Source organism: Ranitomeya imitator, chromosome 10 (assembly GCF_032444005.1).
Source record: "Ranitomeya imitator isolate aRanImi1 chromosome 10, aRanImi1.pri, whole genome shotgun sequence".
Classification (NCBI taxonomy): Eukaryota; Metazoa; Chordata; class Amphibia; order Anura; family Dendrobatidae; genus Ranitomeya; species Ranitomeya imitator.
In genome coordinates, this window is record NC_091291.1 from 130,828,607 (window position 1) to 130,845,079 (window position 16,473).

The 16,473-nt window shown below is 47.2% G+C and overlaps 1 protein-coding gene across 1 annotated transcript in view; it reads right to left on the bottom strand.

Moving 5' to 3' along the window:
• CEP164 (centrosomal protein 164) overlaps positions 1–16,473 on the bottom strand; it is an 86,719-nt gene that overhangs the window by 24,850 nt on the left and 45,396 nt on the right. The window contains exons 8-19 of the mRNA XM_069741940.1: positions 14,562–14,627; positions 14,042–14,119; positions 8,663–8,751; positions 8,230–8,574; positions 7,853–7,984; positions 6,724–6,940; positions 2,828–2,905; positions 2,257–2,352; positions 2,039–2,161; positions 1,067–1,210; positions 898–981; positions 453–521 (exon numbers count right to left, since the gene is read on the bottom strand). Coding sequence (XP_069598041.1) covers positions 453–521; positions 898–981; positions 1,067–1,210; positions 2,039–2,161; positions 2,257–2,352; positions 2,828–2,905; positions 6,724–6,940; positions 7,853–7,984; positions 8,230–8,574; positions 8,663–8,751; positions 14,042–14,119; positions 14,562–14,627 — 1,521 coding nt within the window. The remainder of the gene's footprint in view (positions 1–452; positions 522–897; positions 982–1,066; positions 1,211–2,038; positions 2,162–2,256; positions 2,353–2,827; positions 2,906–6,723; positions 6,941–7,852; positions 7,985–8,229; positions 8,575–8,662; positions 8,752–14,041; positions 14,120–14,561; positions 14,628–16,473) is intronic.

Consider the following 16,473-nt stretch of genomic DNA (forward strand, 5'->3'; position numbering starts at 1 on the left):
ACGCCGAACCTTGGTCCTACAAATCGGTTTGCTCATCTCTAGTAATAAAGGCTTCTTTTGTCTCAGCTTAGTGTCAGCCTCCTAGTGACAGCAGCATAACACCCATGGTCCTGTGTCCCCCAATGTGGCGAAGGAGAAAAATGGATTTCTGTAACACTGAGAACATACTGTAAGTTCTGGTCAGTATGGATCCGACTGCTGGGTCTAAGCCATTGCTACAAGGGGCTTTCTGCTATGTGGATGCACAAGCAGGTTGAGCACCTAAACTGTATAAAGAGACAACTGGATAATTTGCATTAAAGTTTTTTTCCTTTTCAAAGTTGCACTTATTGCTGTACGACAGTGAGTGCAGACTTTGTGCAATGGTCACACAGGTAGGACTGTGCCTCTACTATCATTTCTGCAAGACATCTTGGACCTCTACATACACCCATAACAGTATGGACAGTCACCTCTGCTTTCGTCTCCAGCTCCTTTTCTTGCACCTCCAGGTCCTCTCTTTTCTGAGCCAAAGCTTCTGCCTAAAAGAAGACATCACATCCAGCAGATCACCAAAAGCTTGGCAGGAGCTTCTGTACTAGATGTAAATGAATTACCCCAAACAAGTACAGATGTCTGAGACTATATGACCTGCGTGTGTTATTAAAGGGGCTTTTCTATAACTTTACATATGGACCCATTATGGTAAAACATAATAGCAAATAGTCACCTATACATACCCCATTGCTCCTCTGTTCCTGCCAGATTGGTCCTCTCTCCTCCTGTACCAGTCGTGACTTGTATTGCTTAAGATTACTTTACTCGTTTTCACTATGTATACCCCTCCTCACATGTAAAGCGCCATAGAATAAATGGCGCTATAATAATAATTCTTCTTGTGACCAAGCAGCTCGTTACCTCTCGGTCCAGCTGACTCGTCTTCATTACCAGCTGTTTTCGTCTGATCTCCAGGTTTTGCTCTAACTCCTGTAATTTGTTCTCCTAAATTAAGAGGTGACATAAAGAAATACAAGTAAAGATGCTTCAGCGTGACCTACAACCTATGAACATATGCCGGGACAAGAACCTGATCCTGGTAACCTCGCTGCCGTTCTTCTAGACGCCTCTCCTGCTCCCGCCGTTGGATCTCCAGCTCCTCTTCATGCAGCCGCATTATCCTTTCCAACTCATCTTTTAACTTTTCCAGCATTTGTGACCTTTGTCTCTGTTCCTAACGGCAGATGTAAAAGAGAACAACACGGGTCGTAGACAACATCTGCATGGAGTTTGCGTGTTCTAGCCGTGTATTTCTGAGGGTTTCATGAGCACCCCTGCTTCTAAAGTCATGTTTCTATTGATTGGCTTTACTGTATGTGACCCTAAAATGTGGACATCAGACTGTGGGTCTCATGGGGACAGGAATATTGCAGATGAAGGATGATTAAATAATTTGTGATGAATGAACGTACTCAGATAAGGTGTTATCTGAGCATGCTCGGGTGCTAACCGAGGGACTTCGGCGTGTTCGAAAAATATGTTCTAGTCCTCGCAGCTGCACATCTCATGGCTGTTCAACACATGTAGGGATTGTCTGACAAACAGGCAATCTCTGCATGGGTTGCGCCTGTCTTACAGCCACGAGACATGCAGCTGCGGGGAATCGAACATAAAATGTATCTTCATGGTATAACCCGTTTTACAACGGGTGGTGACGTATGGCAATGTGGGACTATGCAATGACAAACATGGGTGGTAGATCTGGTACAGGACCTGATCCATGGGCCACATCAATAATCTATGGCCATTGGGTGAGAACCAGGAGAACCACTTGTTTCCTGACAGCTCTTCATCTGATTAGCCAGCCAGGTTTGCCATCATTATCAGGGCCTGATGAACGAATGGCATCGCGTCTGGCTAATCACAAGGGACGAGGAGGCCGTTAGGCAAGAAGAAGTTCTCAGGGCTTCCACAGCATCCAGAGACCACGGTCGTGGCCAACGGATTGGGTCCTGAAAATGGATTCTAGTTGGTGGCTTTACGTGGAGGAAACATGCCCTACCTCGTCCTCCAGCTGATTCCGTGTCCTCTCCAGAACCTGCTCATGTTCCTCTTTCATACGCTCTACTTTTCTTTTGTGGTCGCTCTGCAATGCATCCCGCTTCTCTTGCAACAGGTCCTTCATCTAAAGTAAAAATTGGAAATGGAATAATTGGAAAAACTGTCGGGAACAGAATATGTGATCTGCTTCATGAATATCTATTTATTGTAGGAGGATACCTGTGTCTCAAAGTCCAACGCTTGGGTCATCTTCTTGATAGCCAGGTACAATTCACCCGGTGTCGCAGAATCCTCTTTTTGCAGATCGGATGCTTCCTGAGAAACCCAGATGTATTTTTTTAACCCTATTCCATGGATGAGCCACCAACACTGACCACCACATCCAAGATCAGAACATGTATGCACGGTTTTACATCTGGAAGTAGTTGCACTGCTGCATAGGAGCTGACCTTTATTGTAGATATTCCACGTGCCGGTCATGAGAAATCTAGCGGAAATCCATATGCAAATCAGACTGAAAGTGCATTGGGGGTGTGACGATGAATTTGAAAAATGCAGTGACCCGCCCCCAGTGCACTTCCAGCCTGATTTGCATGTGGCTTTTACTTTAGTTTTCTCACGACTGACACACCAGATCTCCTTAATAAAGGTATATATGTCCTGGAGTACAGAGCTGCACCACTACTGCTATTTGTAACAATGTGCCAACAGGTTCCCTTAAATCCACCGCTAATTAGTGGCAGAGAAAATATATTAAAAAGACAAAGTCCAAAGTGCCTCCTGTCCGGACCTTGTGATGTCGCTCCAGAACTTCGGCTCTACGTCGCTCCATATCTTCCTGATGACTTTTCTCCAAACGCTCAAGAACCTGGAAAAAAACCACAGGAGAGTAGAAAATAGGCCGATAGGACGCGCACATTTAAACACCAATACAAACAATAATAGCACAATAGTGCGTCCGGGGGGGCCGGTTCAGAGAAAAAAAAAAAAACTGACAGGTTCCCTTTAATGAATTATGGTGGTGGTTAAGTGCAGCCCCTAGGACATATCTAGGGTGGTCCGTACTATGGATCCAAAGTGACATTTCCTAATACAATGATTTAGAAAAACGATTACATTGCAGCACTTAGATATTAACCCACCCTTAGATGGCCGTTCTCGGGTACAGCATCTCAGCTCCTACCGAAATCGATGGGAGCTGAGCTGCAGTACCAAAAATGACCACTACACAGGGTATGGCGCTGTGGTATTCCGGCACCATACTCTGCTTACACTGGTCCGCTGCTGGGTCTGGGAACAGCCGATCAGTGGGGGTGTCAAATGTCGGACCCCACCTAACTTAACCTAAGGATAGGAATTCACTGAAAAGGACAGAAATCCAAAACACATCATAGAAAAAAAAAAAAAGCTACCGTACTTACAAATACCTGGTCACAACAGTAATGCATTGGAGGAGCAGGCGATCCCTGCGATATTAACCCCTTAACACTGAATGAAGGATATATCTATCATGGAGCAGGTCGGGGTGTGTGGAGCGGGCTCAGAAGCTCTACGCAGTGCAGATGTCGGCAGAATTACACAGCTGGCATCTGCCTCTAAAAGCAGCAATAGGACCAAGCTCCGATCGCTGTTGTTTAACTCCTTAGATGCATCTGTCAATTACCGTATTTTTCGCTTTATAAGACGCACCTGATTATAAGACGCACCCCAAAATTTGGTGAAGAAAAAGAGAAAAAAATGTTTTTTTATGTTAAATTGGGGTCTGTCTTATAACGCCAGTGTCCGTCTTACAAATCATATGTCCCTCATCCTGGTATCTATACAACCCCCATTCTTGTGCTAGCACATGCCCCCCTGTGCTGCTGTCAGGCACATGCCCCCCTGGTCACTATATGCCCCCCTGTGCTGCTGTCAGGCACATGCCCCCCTGGTCCCTATATGCCCCCCTGTGCTGCTGGCAGACACATGCCCCCCTGGATCACTGTATGCCCCCCTGTGCTGCTGGCAGGCACATGCCCCCCTGGTCACTATATGCCCCCCTGTGCTGCTGGCAGGCACATGCCCCCCCCTGGGTCACTATAGGCCCCCTGTGCTGGCAGACACATGCTCCCATGGGTCACTATAGGCCCCCTGTGCTGGCAGACACATGCCCCCCTGGGTCACTATAGGCCCCCTGTGCTGGCAGACACATGCCCCCCTGGGTCACTATAGGCCCCCTGTGCTGGCAGACACATGCCCCCCTGGGTCACTATAGGCCCCCTGTGCTGGCAGACACATGCCCCCCTGGGTCACTATAGGCCCCCTGTGCTGGCAGACACATGCCCCCCTGGGTCACTATAGGCCCCCTGTGCTGGCAGACACATGCCCCCCTGGGTCACTATAGGCCCCCTGTGCTGGCAGACACATGCCCCCCTGGGTCACTATAGGCCCCCTGTGCTGGCAGGCACATGCCCCCCCTGGGTCACTATATGCCCCCCCTGTGCTGCTGGCAGACACAAGTCCCCCCCGTGCTGCTGGCAGGCACATGCCACCCCCCCTGCTGCTGGCAGACACATGCCCCCTTCTGTGCTGCTGGCAGACACATTCCCTACCCCCCCCGTGCTGCTGGAAGACACATGCCCCCCCGTGCTGCTGGAAGACACATACCCCCACTAGGAGGCGACACTATGCATAATCTGAAAAAGATTAACCGTGGCTCCTCTGCAGTATACACCCCTGGACGGCGTCAGCTTGTGCTTGTGCAAAAGCATTAGGAGGAACGTAACATGAATAACATAACCATGCCTATAAGAAGGCAACTATGTACGAGCTCAAGAAAACAATATGAGATCTCAACAGTAACAACGGCCCGGAAGGGCAACAGGGTGGGAGCTGTGTCCCCCAATTAGAGGCTAAGAGAAAGAGATTTTACGGTGAGTACACAAAAATCTCCTTTACTCTGTCGCCTCATTGGGGGACACAGGACCATGGGACGTCCCAAAGCAGTCCCTGGGTGGGAAGCAATGGACGAATATTGTGCAGACAGGCCCCTACACTTGGGGCACTGCTGCCTGCAGAACACATCTACCCAGGCTCGCGTCCGCTGAGGACTGGGTATGAACCCTGTAGTGTTTAGTAAACATGTGTAGGCTAGTCCAAGTGGCCGTCTTACACACTTGTGCCGAAGCCTGGTGCCGAATGGCCCAGGAGGCCCCTACCGCCCGTGTAGAGTGTGCCGTAATAACGGCTGGAAAAAGAGAATTATTAAGGCGGTAGGCGTCTTGTATGGTGGATTTGATCAGCCTGGCAAGGGTAGCTTTGGAAGCTCGCAGAACTTGCTGCCGCCTTCCGGAAGAAGGAAAAGAGAATCAGACTTCCGGAAGGACGCAGTCCTAGACACATATATACACAATGCCCTGACAAGGTCAAGCGTATGCAGAGTCTTCTCCACTCTATGAACCGGGACCGGACAAAGGGAAGGCAGTGAAATTTCCTCATTGAGGTGGAAGTTGGACACAACCTTCGGAAGAAAAGATGGGACCGTATGGAGGACTACCTTGTCCTGGTGAAAAACCAGAAAGGGCCGTCTGCAGGAGAGTGCTGTCAGTTCAGACACCCTGCGTTGCGAGGTGATTGCCACCAGGAAAACCACCTTCTGGGATAGAAGGCGGAGCGGGACCTCCTTAAGGGGTTCGAAGGGTGGTTCCTGCAATGCTGTCAGGACCAGGTTAAGGTCCCACGTTTCTAGTGGTCGTCTGTAGGGGGGAACCAATCGGGAAACCCCCTGAAGAAATGTCCTTACTTTTTAGGTGTGCCTCCTATGCAACACTAAGCAAAAACTGGAGAAGGCTGACGCTGTATACTGCAGAGGAGGAGCCACGGTTAATCTTTTTCAGATTATGCATAGTGTCGCCTCCTAGTGGACAGCAGCATAACACCCATGATCCTGTGCCCCCCCAATGAGGCGACAGAGTAAGTTCAATACTTTTATATATTTTTATAGATCAGACTTTTACAGACACAATTATACCAGACATGTTTTGTTTTTAAGGAAAAAAAGAAAAAAAAAAAAAAAAAGAGGCGGGGGAGTAAAAAAAAATTGTATTTTTTTTTTAATTTTGAAAAAAATTTTCTTTTTAATTTTTACTTTTAAGCCTTCTCTTTTTAGCTCATTTAGGAAACTTGTACTTGTGGTCGTCTGATCACTTATTCCATACACAATACTAAAACATCACAGTATGTAGCAAAAAAATCATGGTCCTCCCTATGGTTGCGCTTCACAGACTTACTAACATGGCAGCAAAGCGAACCCCTTGCTGGGGGGGGGTGATAAACACCTAAAATGGCACGTGGGAACACATGCCTTAAGTGTGGTCTATCAGAAGTTGACAGCAGCATTTATGTAGTTGACAGCAGCATTTAAGTGGTTGACAGCAGCATTTATGTAGTTGACAGCAGCATTTAAGTGGTTGACAGCAGCATTTAAGTGGTTGACAGCAGCATTTAAGTGGTTGACAGCAGCATTTAAGTGGTTGACAGCAGCAATCAAAGCTTGGCTCTGCTCACTGCAGTTACAGGGAGATATTGGCTGTACAACACAGGAAGCTCCATTCACCTGCACTCCGCGTGTAATGTGCATACACAGCACACATCAAGAAAGGGTAATACTGTATTATTTCGTTTAGAAACAAGGAGACAGCCGCTCACCTCCTTTGTTTCCTGCCGGTGTTTCTCCCTCAGCTCTTCCTTGGAAGCTTCTCTTTCACGTAGTAACAGATTTCTTTCCTGTTCCAGTAGATGTTCCATTTCTTGTTTCATCCTTTCCAGCAGCTCCTGCTTTTCCTGTAACATCTTCTCCTCCTGAGCCTCCTCCATGTCCTCTAACGCTTGCTTACGCTTCTCTCCGAGTTCCTCTTCCCGGATCCTGAGGACACAGACACAGTAGAAAAGCGCGGTGAGAATAGTTGCAGCATAAAAGGGGGCCCTCAACCACCACAAAAAAAGTCCTGATTGGTTTGCAAATGTAAAAGTATTACACTTACTAATACACTTTATTCCTCAAAACTTTCTGGGTGGCCCAATTTTAAACCCCTGTTAAAGTTTTTGCTGTGACCTCCCACAAAAAGCAAAGAACTTCCTCCCGCACCTTGTGCAAGGAATACAGTGAAGGGGGCTGGCTTCACAGCTTAGTTTATTAGCTAAACTAACCCAACTCTCTGCCTCTGCAATAGCCATGATGGAAGAACGAGGCTGGCTTAGGTAATAAAGTGAACCAGACAGAAAGTCTTCTCTTCTTTGTCTATACATCAACACTTATAGAGAAGGGTCTGGCTCGAAAAACGAACCGAGTTGTGGACATCCAGCCTCCTCGCCTTCCTCAGCATCAGCCGTAATGGAGAAGTGCGCTGAATCAGGCTGATTTGTTGCCTGCTCCCTTTTGGTGACGAGCTTGAAGGGGGCAGGCTGTCTTTGCTAATGTCTGCTACCAGACAGCCCCCTTCAATCTAGTCTTTTCTGTTTGCACCTCAGCTGTGACGGAGTATGGGGCTGGTTTAGTTAATAAATTGAGCCAGACCCCTTCTTAGTTTTTCCATCAGAATGAATGGAAAAGGGGGTTGTCGTCTAAATTGTGCCAGCTGGTCACCTTCTCTGTTTCTATATTAGCTGTTATGCAGGAAGGGGCTGGCTTAGGTAATGAACTGACCTAGATAGCCATTCCCTTTCCCATGTAACTCACATTTGTTTTCAGAAGTATCACAAACTTTGAGTGAACTTTTTACACCCCCCATCCCATCCCTGGGACATTTCCTTTTAGTCCGTATGTATTGCCCCTTACTTCATGTGCTCCTCTTCCTCCTCCCTCTCCAGTCTGAGTTCAGTTTCCAGCTTCAGCAACTTCTGCTTCTGGATTTCCAGAAGTTTCTCCTCTTCCTTCTTTGTCTCCTGTTCTAACCTTTCTTCTAAGGTCCTGGGAAACAAAAATGAAAATACATCCATAGAACTTTGTTTCCTGTACATGTTAACCAGATACAGAAATTACCTATAAATGACAGAGAAGGGGGCTGGCTTAGCCAAAAAACCAAGTGAAACAGCCAGCCTCCTTCCCCTCATTTTTTCCCAACAAAATCCCAAGTATCACAGTTTAAGATCTCTTTAGTCTTGGAATAAGAGGGCCTTAATAGAAAACTCGGTTTAGTATCGGCAGAGGATTACCTGAGGTTGCTTTCCTGTTCTTGGTACAGTCGATGTCTCTCTTCCTCCTCTTCCCGTCTCAGTTCCTCTCTTAATTCTTGCAGTTTTCGTCGATGTTCTTCCATTACAGCCTCTTTCTCCGGCCTCACCATTGATTGGGAATCATCACTGGAAAGTTTAGAAGCTTCGTCCACGACTTTCGCAGGCTCTGCGGTGGGTGGAACAGGTTCGGCTTTTAGCTTGGGATCTTTCGCTGCTGTTTGTAAGGACGGGCTGCTGGGTTTATAAGATTCTGATAATCTGGATGGGTCCTTTGTGATCGCCAGTCCTGGGGTAGAGTTTATGGACTTTGGTTCTGGAAGATTTCTAAAATAAAAACACGTCAGTAAAAATAAGTAGTGAGAGTTAAAAGGATAAAAAATAAGTAAAATATAAACAAACTATTTCCACCTACTTTTCTGTAACCTCCGTTAGATCTTTTACTGGCTCAAGGTGATCGTCACTGATGTCTTCATCAACATCCTCATCTATGTCTATCGTCTCCTAAATAAAAAAAAAAAGAGAATAGATCTGTCACCAGATTTCACCATAAAAGCTGAATACAATAGGACAAGAATTCCCAAAACATCACAGAAAAAGAGAAAAGCCTTACCGATACCAGGTCAGATTACCAATGCACTAGAAGAATGCCGCAGACCCCCATGATAGAGGTGGGGGGCAGCACAGGTGCAAAATACTGATGCCAACAGCCACTCACAACCTACCAATTCATGGTGGGGTCGGCTGCCCAGTATGAGAGATGCACATAGATGAGGCTGGCCTAGGACCCCAGTCACACAGGCACATGAGATGCACAGTGTCTGCCTTACAGCCTACTGATGACACCCATACTATTAGATCAGGCGGGCTGCCCAGCACCATATGAGTGCACCCCACAAGACAGACACCCCAATTTACCCAACCAACACTAAAGGGCCTGGCTGCATCCTGCAGGAAAATGGAAAAATGTGCAATAAAAGATGAAGAATAGTGTATAAAATAAATACATTACATGAGGTATTTGTCAATATTTTGCCCAAAATACGCAAGCTCGCAACCCAAGAGTCCTCATAATTGCGAGTCATAAATACAATGGCAAACAAGTCTCTTAAATCTGATGAGACTAGCGTACTTACTTCGAAAATCCATGTCAGAAAAAAAGAAATTATGCATCTATTCTTTAACTCAATCTCTGCCTATCTAGCCAAAGTGATAACTCCTAAGTGCCCCTCCTCCCTGCCGAATCACCACCCACCACCTAGCCAGACTGACAGCTCCTCAGTGTCCCTCTTCCATGCTGAACATCCACCCACCACCTAGCCAGACTGACAGCTCCTCAGAGTCCCTCTTCCATGCTGAACATCCACCCACCACCTAGCCAGACTGACAGCTCCTCAGTGTCCCTCCTCCCTGGCAAATCACCACCCACCACCTAGCCAGACTGACAGCTCCTCAGTGTCCCTCTTCCATGCTGAACATCCACCCACCACCTAGCCAGACTGACAGCTCCTCAGTGTCCCTCTTCCATGCTGAACATCCACCCACCACCTAGCCAGACTGACAGCTCCTCAGTGTCCCTCCTCCCTGGCAAATCACCACCCACCACCTAGCCAGACTGACAGCTCCTCAGTGTCCCTCCTCCCTGGCAAATCACCACCCACCACCTAGCCAGACTGACAGCTCCTCAGTGTCCCTCCTCCCTGGCAAATCACCACCCACCACCTAGCCAGACTGACAGCTCCTCAGTGTCCCTCCTCCCTGGCAAATCACCACCCACCACTTAGCCAGACTGACAGCTCCTCAGTGTCCCTCCTCCCTGGCAAATCACCACCCACCACCTAGCCAGACTGACAGCTCCTCAGTGTCCCTCCTCCCTGGCAAATCACCACCCACCACCTAGCCAAACTGACAGCTCCTCAGTGTCCCTCCTCCCTGGCAAATCACCACCCACCACCTAGCCAGACTGACAGCTCCTCAGTGTCCCTCCTCCCTGGCAAATCACCACCCACCACCTAGCCAGACTGACAGCTCCTCAGTGTCCCTCCTCCCTGGCAAATCACCACCCACCACCTAGCCAGACTGACAGCTCCTCAGTGTCCCTCCTCCCTGGCAAATCACCACCCACCACCTAGCCAGCTCCTCAGAGTCCCTCTTCCATGCTGAACATCCACCCTCCACCTAGCCAGACTGCCAGCTCCTCAGAGTCCCTCTTCCATGCTGAACATCCACCCACCACCTAGCCAGACTGCCAGTTCCTCAGTGTCCCTCTTCCCTGCTGAACATCCATCCACCACCTAGCCAAACTGACAGCTCCTCAGTGTCGCTCCTCCCTGCTGAACATCCATCCACCTAGCCAGACTGACAGCTCCTCAGTGTCCCTCCTCCCTGCCGAATCACCACCCACCACTTAGCCTGACTGCCAGCCCCTCAGTGTCCCTCTTCCCTGCTGAACATCCACCCACCACCTAGCCAAGCTGACAGCTCCTCAGGGTCCCTCCTCCCTGCTGAATCTCCACCCAACTGGCCAGACTGACAGCTCATTAGGGTCCCTCCTACCTGCTTAACACCCACCCACCTAATCAGACTGACAGCTCCTCAATGGCCCTCCTCCCTGCCGAATCTTCACCAACCGCCTAGCCAGACTGCCAGCTCTTCAGTGTCCCTCTTCCCTGCTGAACATCCACCCACCACCTAGCCAGACTGACAGCTCCTCAGTGTCTCTCCTCCTTGCTGAATTTCCACCCAAGTGGCCAAACTGACAGCTCCTCAGTGTCCCTCCTCACTACTAAATAGTCCACCTACTTACCCTGACTGACAGCACCTCAGTGTCCCTCTGCCCTGTGGGGATCTCACACTACTCAGAACAAGCTGCAGCTGTCAGTCAAGACTTAACACACTTGAATTCATGAGTTCCTTTACTCTCCAGCTGGATTCCTAACATGCTCATTTTAACGTCAGATTATCCATTCTGGCATGAATTTTCACAATACACCAGCCGCATCAGGTCTAGGAAACGTTTGCAATATTGCAGAGATTTTGGCTCTACATGGAAAATGTTAGTCACTTGTGATTACCACAGTGGAGGATTGCTTTCAATATGTATGGTCAGTGTCTTAAAGGGGTTGTTCCAAGCCGAGAATAGGGCTCAAACACCGTGGCTCTGGGCCTTCAGCAGATGGCACGGTACAATGGTTTTGTATCTGCGAATGTCCCATAGAGATTGAATGTAGCGGTGGTGAACCGCGGATTTTCTGTTCGGATGTGCAGGCAGCGTATTAGAGCAGCAGCAAAATGGATGAGGTTTTATAAAAAATAATAAAAATCCATAGCAGATAGTGACCTGCGGTGAGGATGTTATGTCAGTAGCCTGTCAAGTTATTATTTCAATTTATTATTAACAGATTTCATCCCTTTGCAAAGTGTAGAATAAGTATCAAATACACGACAAATCTGCATGCAACACTGCAGGAAAATCCACAAATGTGCATGTGTGAAGGGGCCCTAAATCAGTGGGGTTGCTAGCGATGCTATTAATGGTGGCGCGGTGCACCGCTATCCTCCGATCCATCGGAGCTCACTGACCCGTCATTAATGTCTTGGCTGGTTCTACCTGACTAATATCATTTTTTCAGCCCTTTGATAAGCAGCGTGCCCCATCTGTGCTCACAGGTCAGGTAATGCTATACACACGGGTGGCCGTATCTGCTGAAGCAGTCATCCACCTGAGCCCGGGAGAAAAGCTGCAGAGCAGCCGAAAATCCAGCTGTGACGTGTATACAGCGCCGCCTGCTGGCTGCATGCTTGCATTACACAAATATATATTTTATTACATTTCCTTCCTTTTTCTCTAAAAGCTTATATATTTACTAAAATAATGATTTTCTTATTTTCTTTTATGCTTTGGCTCTTATTGGTCATTTTTAATTCCAAGGTGTTTTTTTTTTTTTTTAACAAAAATTCAGACTTTTTTTTTTTTTTGGGGGGGGGAGCTTTTACCAAGCAGGTAAACGTTAGACTGTTCAGGATATCTGCAAGAGTGACTGTCCGGAGAAGAAAAAGTGAGTCCTGTGTCTTCTAATAGTAAAGCATCCTGGGACCATACATGTGTGGGGGGCTCACTCACAATTCTGCCTAAACATCCTCCAAGAGCAACTTCTCCCACCATCCAGGGGCATTTTGCTTTATGATGGAGACCATGTGACAAGGCAAAAGTGGTAACTAAGTGGCTCAGTGAACAAAACTGTAAAACTTTAGGTCCATGACCGGGAAACGCGCCAGATCTCCATCCTATTAAGAAACGGAAACTGGTGTCAATCCTCAAAATGCAACACAGACATTGTGATAAACCCGAAACACTGGTGAGACAAGAATGGGTGGCCATCAGCCATCATCATGAGCTCTTCTTCATGTTATCACCCACCATTCTTTACCACTGGCCAAGTGGGGATATGGAAGCTCTTCTTCATGTTATCACCCACCTTCCTTTACCATTGGCCAAGTGGGGATATGGAAGCTCTTCTTCATGTTATCACCCACCTTCCTTTACCATTGGCCAAGTGGGGATATGGAAGCTCTTCTTCATGTTATCACCCACCATTCTTTACCATTGGCCAAGTGGGGATATGGAAGCTCTTCTTCATGTTATCACCCACCTTCCTTTACCATTGGCAAGGTAGGGATACAGGAGCCCTTCTTTATGTTATCACCAACTTTCTCTTACCAGTGGCAAAGTGGGGATACAGGAGCTCTTCTTCATGTTATCACCCACTTTCCTTTACCACTGGGAAGGTAGGGATAAGGGATCTCTTCTTTGTGTTACCACCCTACGTCCTTTACCATTGGCAAACTGGGGATACCGGGGCTCTTCTTCATGTTATCACCCACCATCCTTTACCAATCAATGAGAATCTGTGCCTTTTCATCCCCAAATTTTATCTGTGGCAGAAAGGATGCATATATTTTTTTTGCCCTTAAGAAGATGCTGCATATCTAAAGACTCCATACTCCATTTTAGTTAGCGCAGAGGAGGACCTGATGTATATGGCGGGCCATCTAGACTTTACTCCATCAAACAATGTCAAGAGAGAGAGAAAGAGCGGCAAACATGGAGTTTCATGCCTAATCCTTTTTTGTTCCAGGTAAGATAACCCGCTGACAGAGGAGTTCTCACCTCTCTCACCCAATGAAAGCACAAGCACACTCGGCCATGGTGAACACTCTTGTCTATGATGGAGTCGAGAGAGGTCATTGTCAGCTGAACAGAGAGGTCATTGTCAGCTGAACAGCCATTTAACCGACAGCGATCTCATATGCTAACGGCAGCTTTAACCCCTTGAGCCTAATCAGATGATGTGCCGACTAGCAGAGATGATTAATTATGTTGAATATATGATGAAATATTCATGTAGACACACATGGCGTGTATGAACTCTGACGGTCGACAATCTAATGTGTATGGAGGCCTCCTGCCTCTCCCCCGACATTATCTGGCATGTCCGATTTCAGACTGACAATATTTTAGCTGTCAGTGACATTAGCCAATGAGTCTGAAATCAGCTCTGTCATAGAGAACACAGGAGTGTCCGGCAGAGCGAGCGCTCCTGGGTATGGGGGAGACAGAGGAGAGGGCAGCCGAATGATCACTTATCTCTGGTGTGTGGGGACCCTTTGATAATACATGGGTGTGGGGGTATAATATTTTATTGTTTAATAATTCAGGTTTTGTTTTCTAAAAGTGTGAAACTCTTTCTTGCAGTGGAAGTATCAGAATTGTACTATATTTAAGGTGCCTTACTTTTGGGCTGAAAGGTTCAGGAGACAGTGCACTGATGTCAAGAACTTTCTCAAGCGATCGACTGCCAAGTCCAAAGTCCTGTAAAGAAAAAAAAAATAACAGAAAGTAAGAAAATATGATCAAGCAAACGTGAGCGGCTGATATATTCCTAATTCTGTCCCATCTGTCAACATGGAAACCATGAAAAAGTACAGAAAGGGCGCCGCTACCAAATGCATTCACTTCATGACCGCTGGGGGCTCCGACCTCTGAGAATCCCGCCCATCCATAAAATAAATAAGGCTGCTGCTCTCGTCATAACTTTCCTCTATTCACCCAGCATGGCTGTGCAGGGGGCAACCATAAGCCCCTTCATTCTCAGGATCAGAAGTCGGATCCCCAGCGATCATTTGATTGCACATCATTTACTGAGATTGTCTCTACTATCTGCAGCATCTGGAAGTAGAGACCAGCGGAATCGGGCAAGACCCCATCCCCGGTATACAGAATAATGGTAATATCCTTTCTAGAGGGGGCTTACCATAGTATCCAAGCCATTGTTACTTGGCTTGGGAAGATCCTTCACATCATCACTCGGTTCAGATTCCTACAATAAAAACGAGAATGTGGATTTTACACAGTCAGTTCACCTCACTCTGCTCGTTCTGGGCTTAAGAGTCCAGTGGGCGGGCCTACATTGTGGCGGACATCTCGCCCTGTTTGAGATTACATACAGATAGGTTGCAGTGAGTAAGTGTAAGAAGAGATGCTGTGATTAACCTTAAATGAGGGTTTTCTAGTTTGGATAGTGATCGGGAACGTTCTGACATTAGTTTGTTCGGGCGATCATCACCCTTTGCAAAAGGTTCAAAACTTTCATTAGTTTATCTGTGTTCTAGGTGTTTTGGCTCAGGTTCAAACATTATTTTAAGGCTGTGTGCACATGTTCAGGATTTTTCGCTATAAAAATGCTTTAAAACTGCAAAAAAAACGCATACATATGTTCATTCTTTGTGCAGAGTCGCGGTGATTCTGCACACATAGGAATGCACTGATCCGCTTACTTCCCGCATGTGGCTATGCCCACCATGCGGGAAGTAAGCGGATCATGTGCGGTTGGTACCCAGGGTGGAGGAGAGGTAGTAAAGTAGTAAAATAAAAAATTGTGATATTCTCACCTTCCGGCGTCCCCGGCAGTCTTCCCGCTCCTCGCGATGCTCCCGTTCCCAGTGATGCTTTGCGGCAATGACCTGTGATAACGTAGTAGCGTTCTCGCGAGACCACTATGTCATCACAGGTCATTCTCGCAATGCATTACTGGGAAAAGGAGCATAGGGAAGGCTGCGGGGCACTCCGGAAGGTGAGAATATCACAATTTTTTATTTTTATTATTTTTAACATTATAACTTTTTACTATTGATGCTGCATAGGCTTGTAAAACGCTAGTGTTTAGCGGGAAAACGCATGCCAATTCCGCATGCGATATACCGGCGGCAGGAGTTGTGGAATTGCCGTGGACATTTCCACGGCAATTCTCCAACGTGTGCACATAGCCTTACGATGTTTATCAAGTAGAACAAATAACGTGATATTTTATCAGTTAAGACTGACACAAAGGTAGCTATACATGACGACTGGTGATGAGCGAGCGTGAAGGGATAAGGTGTTATCTGAGCATGCTCGTGTGCTAACCGAGTGTCTTCGGTGTGCTCGAAAAATATATGCGAGTCCCCGCGGCTGTTCGACAGATGCAACACATGCATGGATTGCCTAACAAACAGCTAATCCCTGCATGTGCTACGCCTATCTAACAGCCGCGAGACATGCATCGGGGACTCAAATATATTTTTTGAGCACGCCAAAGATTCTCGGTCAGCACACGAGCATGCTCAGATATCACATTATCCCAGCACATTTGCTCATGACTAATGACGACCCATCACATCCCATAATCACGGGTGGTGGTGTAAAAGAGCAATACCTTTTTCCCCCTTTCCACCCAGTCCATTTAGCTCTAAAACTGCTGGGATCAGAGTTCTCTCAAATCCTGACATTTCCAAACATGTGTAACTCATGGCTGGCATCTGTTGAGTATGGGATGCTAGCCGACCACCTGACTATATAAATAAAGCATAAATGTTAAAATATCCTCTACCCATGGGACAAAGGATGACTTATTGATCGCTGTGGGGCCAGGAATGGAGCAGAGACGGGCATGCTCGCGGGGATCCCCCAAGAGATCAGTAGGTTATAACTTATGTATTTCAAACATTTTGTCTCCAGAAGACAACCGATGTCTATTTGCTGTATTGGCGCTCGTGGTTATCCTTGGGGGCTCCCCTTTATTAGACAGAACAAAAATCAGATCTGTAAGCGCAGACGTTTGTGTCAGAATGGCCCCCCATCAATCATTACACCGTATGGCCATAAGCAGCTTCCTCTGGCGTTCAGCA